This window comes from Sinohyriopsis cumingii, chromosome 2, assembly GCF_028554795.1.
Source record: "Sinohyriopsis cumingii isolate HCF-2022 chromosome 2, ASM2855479v2, whole genome shotgun sequence".
In the NCBI taxonomy this organism is placed as follows: Eukaryota; Metazoa; Mollusca; class Bivalvia; order Unionida; family Unionidae; genus Sinohyriopsis; species Sinohyriopsis cumingii.
This window is the reverse complement of record NC_142962.1, coordinates 146,445,652-146,458,498: the sequence shown is the minus strand read 5'-3', so window position 1 is coordinate 146,458,498 and position 12,847 is coordinate 146,445,652. Positions and strand designations below refer to the sequence as shown.

Genomic DNA, 12,847 nt, shown 5'->3' with positions numbered 1-12,847 from the left:
CTGGCCGCCATATATAGCCTATCGTGTGCTGAATAATGGCGTTAAACCCCACAACAACAACAACAACTGTCTTTGCTATACACATTTCATACAGCTTGCCAGATACTGGTCAAATCTGAAGCATGTGATATCTATGCAGTAACAATCAAATTATTATAACTTGAGAAATTTGTCTGTATAATCCAACAAATGTAGCATGTAGTTTTGAAAACATTAGAGAAATATATACATCACTGTACCTGTGATTGGAAACATTAGAGAAATGTATACATCACTGTACCTGTGATTGGAAACATTAGAGAAATGTATACATCACTGTACCTGTGATTGGAAACATTAGAGAAATGTATACATCACTGTACCTGTGATTGGAAACATTAGAGAAATGTATACATCACTGTACCTGTGATTGGAAACATTAGAGAAATGTATACATCACTGTGCCTATTACTGAAAACATTAAAGAAAAGTACACATCACTGTGCCTATTATTGAAAACATTAAAGAAATGACATCCCTGTGCCTTTTATTGAAAACATTAAAAAAATGCATACATCTCTGTGCCTATTCTTGAAAACATTAAAGAAATGCATACATCTCTGTGGCTATTATTGAAAACATTAAAAACATGTATACATCACTGTACCTATACAATCTTACTTTAAAATCTGTTATGGTCTTAGTCCTGTGCAGTCATTGTGAATACAGTTTGGTCATTGTTCCTTTTTACTGGATGAAAGCATTTTAATAATTTTTCTGTCTTGGAAGTGAACATTATAAATCATATTTGGTTATTAATCAGTGCTTTTAAGGTTTTAGGGGTCCACACCTGTTCACAAATAACATAAATGGCTTGCTTTGCAGAACTTTACTTTCTAACACTTATTCCTAACACTCATTTACACTCGTTTCCAGGTAAAAACAGACAGAATGAGGGCATGAAAGGTAATTTCTTTTAAACACACTAAAACCCACTACAAACTTTTTCTCATGTATTATTTTTATTATCATTCTGATTTCTCACTGATGAAAGGCCTCTACCTTCTTTTGGATCAAACTTTCATGTGTTGAAGATAAGAATACAGTTCAGCCCCTCTTAAACAGCCATGTATGGATTCATGTTGCCTGTGTAAGCAAGGTCATTGTTAATTAGAGAGGTCAGTATGTGGATAAAATGCAGAGAAGGAAGAAAAATAAACCTGCTAGATATGAGAAGTATTTTATAAGATTTCCATGAAATGAATTTCTGCTTTTTCATTTCAATCTGTGGAGTGACCCAAAACATGGCTGACCAAAAATAAATGAAAGTGAATTAAATATATAATGATGATGTTGCAAAACTGCCTTGGAGCTAGATCTTCTGTTGTTCTAATTGTCTCTCCTTGTGCATGGTACACAGTTCATCTGGAGCTCTTTGCTTCCACTAAAATCATACCATACTGCAAGCTTTCACCTTCTATTTCTTGCTGAGAATTGCTGAGGTTCAGTGGTTAAGATGTTGGACTTGTTACTGGAAGGGTCTGGGTTTGATTCTCATAGTGTGTTCTTGGGCAAAACACCTTACTTGCCTTCTTATTAGAATAGAGCTTTTAAATTGCTGCTGTGGAATAAAACCCCAGACACACTATTTACATCTTATTCATTTCAGCTGCTTGTAGTGATTAATATAAATGTGTAAGGGGAATGCTACATATCCATTCATCTGTTGACTTGTCACATTTTAAGTGTGTGTCTGTCAGTCTGTCTGTGTGTCTGTGTGTACTGGAAATATTTTACATACCCATTTATCTTCTGATCTGTTGACTTGTCACATTTTAAATGTGTGTGTACTGGGAATGTTACATATCCATTTATCTGTTGACTTGTCACATTTTAAATGTGTGTGTACAGGGAATGTTGCATAGCCATTTATCTGTTGACTTGTCGCATTTTAAATGTGTGTGTAGTGGGAATGTTACATATCCATTTATCTGCTGACTTGTCACATTTTAAATGTGTGTGTACAGGGAATGTTGCATATCCCTTTATTTGTCAACCTATCGCATATTAAATTTAAAAATCTGGATGCACACCACTTCAGAAGCCCTTTGAGGGTAAGTTTTCTTGGACTTATAGATGTGCACAAGATTTCAAATGATGACAGAAATCCTTAAGACCTCATTAGCAGAATCAAATAACAAAATGGTGACAGCTATGTTGAACATTGCCCAAAATAAAATCATTATAGTTTAATAATATTTGAAGTATTTGTCGTACTTTTTATTTTTGTTTTGTCTGATTTAGGGAAAATGTTGAGAGTTTGGGGTTTAAAGCTGTGAAAACTCACTGATTTCTTATTTGTACAACAGAAACATGGAAATGAAACTGTATATTGATAACCCTCATCAGTCAACCATTTTTTTTTTTTTTTTTTTTATTAACCCCGTAATAGGTTGACCAATGGGTCGGGGAACCATCCCAGGGTCACCTTACAATCAAACATTTCTGGTTATCAGATAATCTAGGGATAATAAATATAATCTACAGAGAAAGTAAAAAAGAAAACACACACACACACGCATATACACATGCATATGGCACACAATCTAGGTGACATGGCCTTTGTGATATTACAATATTTTGTTCCTGTTTACCATCAAGACAGAGACAAGTTAAATGTTCATTGTTGAGGTCCATTTTTGAAGAAATTGGTCCTCTTTTTTATTTACCTTAGCATTGTATTTTTCAATGTTCTTATGCATTGCAACTATTTGCTTGAAGGCAAAAATAGAAGGATTTTTCATATTGAATCTGCAAGTATAAATATAATATTTTGCCAAAATAAGAAAATTACCAAAACTGTCCAGTTGTTCACTTCCTAAAAATGTTTCTTTTTTGGACAGATGTACAATATTTGGGCAAAAAGGTGCAAAATCTTCAATAAAACGGTACCAAAACTGTGAAGTAATACTGCAGTCATAAAAGAGATGCTCAATACTTTCAGTTTCACTCTTACAGAAAGTACATTTGTTGTCATCAAATATGTTAATTCTTTTAAGAAAATCATTAGTAGCGATTATTCTATGGATTAATTTAAAGTTAAAAGAGATCAACTTGGTATCCTTGGTACAGCGTTTTGCCCGGCTGTATATATCAGACCACTCCTCACTACTTATATTTTTATTAAATACTTGCATCCAAGCTTCTTGCTTCGCAGTGTGTTGCCTTTTAGTTTCCTGTAAAAGATCTTTGTAAACATATTTGAGTGAATCTTGTTTTCGCAAGTTCGTTATTTTATCCTCCTGCTTATCAAAATTATTATGTACTAGATGGTTTTTTATGGCATCTTTCCATGCTTTAGGAATTCTGGATATTAAGGAGAAGTATTTCAAGAAATCATCGCTTCCAGTTTTTTGTTTTATTATCTCAAAAGGTATTAAATTACCGTGGTCATCTACTAGATCGTTCAGAATTTCAAAACCAGCTTCTGTCCAGGATTTGTATTGATAAATCATTTTAGGGGGGACAAAATTTAAAATACTCATGGATAGATACTCGTTAGGACTTTGCGGTTCTTCTTTCCATTTAGATACTGCCAAAATTACATCTCTCCAAAAACTGTTTTTAATGAACTTACTAAATTCTTCTAATTTCCTTCTCCCTAAATTCCAAATATCCTTTTTATTTCTGAGTATAGTTGTATTGACTAAGTTCTGCCACGTTCCATCTTCCTTTTCCAGCAATCTTTTAACCCATCTTATCTTAATATACCTAATGAATGAAAATATGTGTATCATATTTAGTCCTCCCTCGTTTTCTGGGGAAACTAGTATATCACGTTTTATTCTCTCTACTTTTCCACCCCATACAAATTTAAATAACATGCGATTTAGTTCTGCTTCAACTTTTGCTGATGGGTTAGGAAGTGCTGAAAAAAGATGTATGGATATGGGCAGAACAAGAGTCTTTACAACAATTACTTTACCAACTATTGACAGATGTCTTTGACTCCAGCTTGCCAGTATTCGTTTTGCCTTTGTTAGTTTCTTCATATAATTAATTTCCACCATCTGTTGTAAATCTGGAGAAAATTCTATGCCAAGGAGTGTAAAGTTCGAAGAGGACCAAATTAGGCCCATTTCGGGACATATTCTTTCATTAGAAAATTTCCTGTTTCCAATCCAAATAGCTTTTGTTTTTGTTATGTTACATTTAAGTCCCGATAATAGAGAGAAACCTTGCAAGATATTCATAGTTGCTTCAAGAGAAAAACTAGATCCATCAAGAAGAATAAAAGCGTCATCGGCATACTGACCCAATTTATATTCACTGGCGTCAAAGATTACTCCCCGTACATCCACGTTTTGCTTTAAAGTTATAGCTAAAATCTCAACCCCAATGATAAACAAATAAGGTGCAAGGGGATCTCCTTGACGACATCCTCTTTCAAGTCTAAAAAAAGATGACATATGTCCATTATTTATAACACAACTATTAGAGTCATTACAAAACAGTTTAAACCACTTACAAACGGAATCACCAAAATTAAAAGATTGTAGAGCTTCTTCCACAAAGATCCAGTTAATTGAGTCAAAGGCTTTTTCGAAATCCATTAACAATAATAAACCATATCTGTTTTCATTCTCAAGTTGGTCCATGATATCATATAATAGTCTGGTGTTTTCTCCAATGAATCTACCCTTCATATATCCTTTCTGAGTATCGCTGATTATTGATGGAAGAACCTTTTTAATCCTAGCTGCAATTGCTCCCGAAGCAATCTTATAATCAGTATTTAAAAGTGATATAGGTCTCCAGTTTTTGAAATATCTTCTGTCTTTTTCCTCCTTTGGTAGACATGTGATGACTCCTTGAGTCTGAAAATCTGAAAGTTTTCCTACAGTATATCCGTAATTTATTGATCTACATATAAATCCCCCCAGAGACTTCCAAAAGAATTTATAGAACTCTACAGTGAATCCATCCGAGCCAGGACTTTTTCCATTTTCCATCCGTTTTAGAGACATACCGAATTCATTGATTGTAAGCAGACCCTCGCATGATTCTCTTTCCTCTCGACTAAGTTTAATATTGTGATCAAAAAATCTATTTCGAGTTTCTTGAGTAGCCTCGTCATCAAGCTGAGCTATTCTACTTTTGAACAATTCCATATAAAACTGTTTTTGTGCTTCTAAAATATCTATTTGGTCAGATATATTTGTCCCAACATCTAAAATAATTTCCTTTATTGTCTTATTAACATAGTTTCTTTTTTCAAGATTTAAAAAGTACTTTGTGCTTTTTTCCCCAAATTCATACCATCTTGCTTTAGATCTTAATATAACACCTTCTATGTATTTTTTCCTAGATTCCTCTAATTCTGCTTTTTTTCTCTCTAAATTTTCCAGAATTTTCTCATTTATGTTATTCGACAGTCCCCCCTGAATTTCTATTATTTCCTGCTCAATTTTCTTTAATTTTTCCCGTTTCTCTTTTGATTTCCTAATAGAATAACATATAGTTTCAGATCTTATTTTCATTTTCAAAATTTCAAAGAACATTTGGTCATTACAGGAAAGAGAAACATGGAGAGAGTCATCTTTATTTCCCCCTACATAATATTCATTTACAGTGTCAGTTATACACTTTTTGACCAAATCAGTATACTCAGTGTTCCTCAACAGTTGGTTATTAAATTTCCAATATCCTTTTCCCCTTGGAAACGTTGAAAACGCCACACTCAAAACAATAGCTGAATGATCAGTCTTGTACCCTGGTAAGATACATGCATCAGCTGTATTCATATGAATGTCATCCGATACAAGAAAGTAATCTAGTCTACTTTGTTTCAAGGGAGATTTTTGCCTCCAGGTATACATCTTTAAGTCTTGGTTGGAATTTCGCCAGGGATCAATTAATTCCAATTCGTTTTTCAGGTCTTGAATCGCTGCCCTAGACTGTTGGTGTTTGTCATGTAAAATATTATAAGTATCTAAATCTAAGTCTTGAACAGTATTCCAGTCTCCGCACATTATAATTGATGAGTTCTCAAAAAATAAAGTCTCCTCCTTTAACTTTCTAAAAAAGCTAGGATTATCCTCATTATAACCATACAAATTCACGAGGGTTATTCTGTTGCCATTAATTGTAATATCTAAAATAATAAATCTCCCTTGACTGTCACATCTTTCTCTATGGATTATAAATTCAAAAGTATTTCTAAAAAATATTGCAACCCCAGCACTCTTACTAGAGCAGTGGCTAAATATACATTTGTATCCCCATTCAGCTGCCCAATATATTTCATCGTTCTTTGTACTATGAGTTTCTTGCAAGCATATTATAGATACATTCTTTTGTTTTACCCAGTGGAAAATATCCCTTCGTTTTAAGACTGAACCTTGCAGGCCTCTAACATTAATAGATATAATTTTTATGTTATTATCCATGAAAACAGCAGAAATTTTACACATACATATTCTTGTACAGGAATGTATGAAGTAATTATCACCTTGAGTTTATCATATGCATGGCTTTCACACTCACACTCACACAGAATACAAACATCCATAATAAAATCATCCATGGTGTTACAGTAAATGCTGTAGCTTTGGCTGCGTTTAACATTGATACAGTGTACTATGGACAACAAGTGAAACAACTCCATTTGCGATAACTCTTATGCACCTCTGACAGACCTTTCCGGAGCTAAGACAGTTTTGTAAACCAAACAGCACAGATTAAAAAGAATATAAATTACAACTTAATGAATGAAAAAAGGGGTAAAAGGGAAGAAAAAGAAAGGGTGAAAGAGCGCATACATGGGAGAGTTGGGTGATTGAATGTATTAGCAAAACAAGTGAGACTGAGAGATTTATCGTGGAGGAGTAATGTTGAGAAAAGTGAGTAAACAACTGAGTAAATGTGTATATGAGAGTATAAGAGTGAAAGATGATTTATAAACTAGTGAGGGAATTTATTAGGGAGAGATATAACAGTGGACCAGCGAATAAACAAACCTATTAATTAAGGATAAAATTGGTGAGGGAAAGAAATGTCTTATAAACAAAATATTAAAACAAATTAGAGTAGAAAAAGGAGTATAAAAACGAAAGTTCACATACCTATTCGGCCAATTTCATAAGTTCATAGAATTGCATATTACACTTATAATCTAATTTTCTCATCAATTTCATCATAGATGTCAAATTTTATCCTTTTTCCTGATTTGGTTTTACCATACACAGATCCATTAAAATACCATGCACTGTCAATTTCGTGATGCCTAGATAATTTATTGATAAGTTCAGTATTCAGCCTGGTTACATCCTCCAGCAGTCTAATTCCTTTGTACTGCAGAAAATCCTTCCTCTTCTTGATAATTGGAAGTTTACAATCCAGACTCCAAAATTTGACAATCACTGGCCTTGGTTGTCCCTGTCGACCTGGAATCCTATGCACAGCCACTATGTCCCTGTTATCTAAATTAATTTTTGTAACTTCCTTCACCAATTTCGGAATTCTCTCTCTCAGATTTTCATTTTCCTCCTCCTCCAGCCCTAAAACTTTTATGTTCAGCTTCCTTGAATATTGTTCGGATTGGTTTGAAGCTGCACTTGCTTGCTGTGATCTCCTCTCGTAATCTTTCATATCAATCCTCATTTTATCATTTTCCTTCTTTGCTTCCTGTAATTTTTCTAGCAACTGGTGGTTTTCAAATTCCAGTGAATCCACCCTATCCATCAACTCTCCTGTCCTCTCCTTTACTACCCTTTCACTTTCTGCTACTATCTCCTTTCTCAGATCTTCCTTCACATTCTCTAACAATTTCCTCACAATAGTTGTAACAATTTCTGTTAGGTCATCTTTTTTCACCAAGTCAGCAATAGCAGATGTAAAATCTGCTTTTGAAATGCTCCCTCTGAGACTTTGCTTTATTTCGTCCAAGTCCAGCTGAATTGTACTCAAGGTTGATTCACTCATACTTGTGTCAGATGTCTCCATTAGGGTGCCACTCGGTAATCTGGTTTTTATTTGTTGCTTGCCTTGATCTTTCTTTCCACTCGTACTTGTAGATAATCTTGTTTGGACTAATTTTTTCTCACTACTCAGTTGTGACACTGACATTTATTACTCACCATGTGCCAAACAACTCTTACAGTTGAAGGCAAACTACACTTAAGTAAGTAAATGAGTCAAACAGATCAGGTAGGGAATGTCTCAAAACTGCACCACTAAACTTCCATCTCTATTCCATCATATTTGAATTTTGAGTGGAAAAACACATTTTTTTCAAAATTGATTAAGATCTACCAATAATGTTGTATGTCCTGCATTCCTTGAATATTCACACATAATCCCAACAAGTATGAACCGTTTCACTGTAAAAATAACCACTTATAACTGCCAAAATCTACAGAGCCCACTTTACTAGCTTCCACCTATGGCCGCCATTACTGAACCCTCATCAGTCAACCATTTGGTTTTTCTTGGAGTAATGGAAATGTAATTTTATGTCAGTTAATTGACACAAAAAGTTGGAATTTATTTAACTTGATTAGTGTCCAGTTCAAAAGTCACACAATAGATCTTAAAGGAGATAAAGATTTTAAAATGTTCACATTTTGTGTTTGCATGGCCAGGAGAAATGCAGCAAGTGCACTTACATCTTATTGAATATTTGCCTATTGTTCACGGATACCATTGTCTTTTCATGGCTGTGTCCTTTTACTGCTTTTCAAATTTAAATTTAAAATGGCACATGTATACATTGGCAATACATTGAAGAAGGTGCACAAATACAGCCATCTATATCATTTTCTATCTCGAGCTTTGTGCCCAGACTATTAGAGAAGTCTGTGAAGTCATCCAGATGCATGATTTTATAACTGTTTGTGATGCTACAAGCTGTGACTTTATTCAGAATAACATTCTACTCTGATATAGCAATCTAACTGTGTGAATGGCTAAGAATTACACAGGCTCTTACTTTGCACTCTTAATACATTGATTTTGATAATTACTGGTGGTCTGATATTTCACAAGTACCATGAATAGGAAGTGATTGCATTTAAGTTCTGATGACATTGAAATTGTTACCTTAATGTGGCAACAAAGCAATACAAATTGTTGATCAGTGAGAAAACCATCAAAGAAATGGAGTATCTAAAGAAGTAATTTTACCATGGAGAAGATATGCCCTCTAGCAAAGAAAGATGGTCTCCTCAGATCCTTTATCTAAGTTTAAAAATGTTCAGTTCACTTATTAGCAAAATCTGTTACGGAAAGAAATGGCCAGATTTGAGGGAACAGTTAACAAGTTCATGTCTTCCATCAATCCTTCAGTTTAGTTTGCCTTTCTTTTCATTTTTGCACAGCATGTATGTAAAGTCAAATTGAGTTGTATGTGTGTATGTAAGCTTGAACAGTTTCAGTCATATCGCTACAATGTCTGCAGTGTGGTAGTTTATAGTGATGTCTAGCACTGGGGCATCATGCCACAGAGGTGTGGCATCATGTCTCACCCAATCAAATTATCCTGACATGAGGCCTACCAGTCCTGACACTAACCTCTTAATGCTGAGTGCCAAGCAAGGCAACTGTTAGTACCATTTTTATAAGTCTTTTATATCACTTGGTCGCTTTTCTAACCCATGACTTTCAAAATCTATGGTGGACACTCTAACCACTTAGTCCAGTGGAGCAATCCAACACTGAATGGAGGAAGAGGCTTATGTCCCAGAATATAGAGCAATATAGGAGTTAGGGTATTAACATTAGCAATGTGAATGAGCGAAATGTAACCCGTCCTTTCTTCTTTTTTTAGAGGAAAACCAAGTACATAATGCTCTTGTAGCTGCATACCAGAAATCACATTGGTGCCAGAGGTAACATTGTTTTTATGAAGTCAAACTTTGTATTTGATTTATTACCGCTACTACTGTATATCCTCATTTATAAGACGAGTCCCACTGCAAACTGCAAAGACCTAGATCTGCCATCGTGTAATGTGATGGCAGATATTGGACTGTGCAGTTGGTTAGGAATAATCAGTAGAACAAACAACATAAACCCTGATCTGCAGGCACATCATGTTTTGGCAGATCAGGAACTTTGTTGTTTGCAGTTTGATTGGACTTATAAGCGAGTACATACAGTAAGCAAAGAACATGGCAAAATAATGAAATAAGCATCTCACAAAAGCCAAAATGTATGTCAAAAGCTTAATTGTCTGGTCTTTACACCAACATCTTTTTTACAAGTAAAATTTAAAATTAAATTTAGAATTGTAGACTTTCAGCTGAATAGCTGAAGATTAATTAACATACATAGATTTGATTAACATTAATAGAATACAGCGCTTCTTCTTATGGTGTCCTTTCCTTCAGTGAAGTAGCAGATATACTGAGATTTACATGTAACCCAAACTGAAACTCAACCTGATTGCTTTTAGAAAGGAAATGAATTGATGATTTTCATTATGTCCTAATACTTCCATTTAACCAGTACCCTTTTCATTTACTTTAGCCTGATGAACACAGTGAACCCCATTTTACAGAATCACATTGAGAAAGTGAAGAACAGAACAGTCACTCGACTACCACCTATCAGATATGCCACTTCCTTCATTGTACAGGTGAGATTAGGATTAAAGTAGCTGTATATACTCACTTGTATGTTTAGTCCAGCTGCAAACAGTATAGACCCCTCTGCCATTGCATAATGCACAAGCAGGCCTGGACCTATGTTGTTTGTTCTGCTAATTACTTACAGCAAAACTGCATAGACCCAGATCTGCAGGCACATTGTGTAATGGCAGATCTGGGTCTGTGCAGTTTGTAGTTGGGGTCATATTTGGGATGTGTTGCTGCTTGAGAATATTTTTTCTTCATTCAGTTTTCTTTAGTGAAAAATTTGTAGTCCACATGCAGCATTTGAATTTCAAAATACATACTGTATATACTTGCATATAAGTCAAATCTAACTGCAAATAGCAAAGATCCTGATCTACCATAGCATAATGCACCTGCAGATCAGAGTCTATGTTGTTTGTTCTACTGATTACTTCTGACAAACTGCACAGACCCAGATCTGCTGGCACATTATGTGATGCAGATCTGGTTCTGTGCAGTTTGCAGATGAAAGCGAGTAAATAGAGCAGTTAGTAATTGGAGGTCGTGAACAAAAATAAAACACAGTCCCAGTCTGATACCTTGGTCACTTTCGTCACTTTGAATATCTTTCTTTTCCTTCAACTTCATATGGTTTAACATAATTCCTGAGCACTCTAGAATTTTGCAGATTTAAGTGTCTTTTGCCATAATTTCCTTGTTCCCATTTGAGAGTTGCATTGGCTCATTTTCCCAAAGTCCTTGCATTTATATACTCTTATCGCTATCCCCATTTGTCATTTATTTACACTTATCACTATCCCCATTTGTCATTTATTTACACTTATCACTATCCCCATTTGTCATTTATGTACACTTATCATTAACCCAATTTGTCATTTTATTAATTTTTGTACAACTGATAGTTAAATGGTGTTTCAGCTATTTTATTCCCCTCATTCTTACTGGTGTTTACATAGATCTTTTTTTTTCTCGTATTGGTGATAAGGTAGGTATTTTAAAGGACTACCTTGGATGATGTCATTCAAGTAATCTATCCATAATATCAGGTTCAGAGTCAAAGACCATGACATCAGATGTTGTATTGCACTTAATTATCTTTTGGAAATGGAGATGAAAGATAAGAAAATGGTTTGTTACCAAATTTGATATGCTGGATTCTCTTCAGGAATATCAGAAATGAATCCAATACTCAACAGTTAAAGATCAGAAACAGATTTTTCTTGGATTCTGTGAGGCCATTAGAGTATCAGTCCCTTTGATGGACTTTTGTTCATTCAAATTGGTTGATGAATACTGAATAAATAGTTCATGAAGATACTGTAGAACTTTGAAAACTTAGACAGTATTGGTCCTAAGTTGTTTATTTTCATAACATGTTTTCTTTGTTTTCCAAGGTCACCAACAAGAGAAGGCTTTGACCTACAACTGAGCAGGTCGTTTAATGTTATTTGTCTCCATGATTAATATATTGAGTATTAGAGTTTTATTAGATGTATTTATACAGCAATAAAAAATGTGAAAAGTCATGGTTGTCCCATGGAAAATGTTTGCTCAATATTTTTACTGGCACTGGACATACCAGAAGAGCTTACAGGATGGTCTGTTGTTCATATTTCATTATCACAAGTTATTATCTTTAATCCTCCTAAACTACTTGGAGGATTGCCATGAAACTTCACACACACATTGTTCCAAGATCTACCTGGTCCTAAATGAAAATGTTGCCACCACAGTGGTCATTTTGAAAATCTCATTATTACTGCTACATCTGAAGACTTCTTACTCTATGATGTATGTATAGTTGGTCCTAAATAGAAATATTGTCAGTCTGACATCCAGTTTACAGAGATGCTGCAAGGAAACGTGCACCAATCACACAAACAGTTGTACAAATTGACTCACATGGAAATCAGTGATGCATGAGAACTGCAAATTATTTCAAATCTGCATCAGATCATAGTTGTCTGGTCAGTCTTTGATTATTGATGGGTCACTGGTCTTAGAGTACTGATAACTGGTCAGTGGAGTCCCATTAGAGGGACAGGGATCAGGTCAGTACCCCATCCCCCATTTCCACTTTACTGATCAATTCTGTTCATATTGGGGAATTCACATATATGCATATGGCTAGTAAAGGGATCAGATTGGAAACACCCCCATGTGAGGATATTCATAAGCGATCCTTCCTTCCTTTACATGGCACCATTTATCCCCAAGCCTTGACCTCAGAGCAG

At 34.8% G+C, this 12,847-nt stretch overlaps 1 protein-coding gene across 3 annotated transcripts in view; it reads left to right on the top strand.

The window, feature by feature from the left end:
• LOC149806026 (broad substrate specificity ATP-binding cassette transporter ABCG2-like) overlaps positions 1–12,847 on the top strand; it is a 111,926-nt gene that overhangs the window by 60,303 nt on the left and 38,776 nt on the right. For 2 of the 3 annotated variants that reach the window (XM_089950876.1, XM_089950875.1), the window contains 3 exons: positions 916–945; positions 9,806–9,866; positions 10,507–10,615. In XM_089950876.1, the coding sequence (XP_089807002.1) occupies positions 916–945; positions 9,806–9,866; positions 10,507–10,615 (200 nt within the window). The remainder of the gene's footprint in view (positions 1–915; positions 946–9,805; positions 9,867–10,506; positions 10,616–12,847) is intronic. The other variant, XM_089950877.1, reaches the window with a different exon arrangement.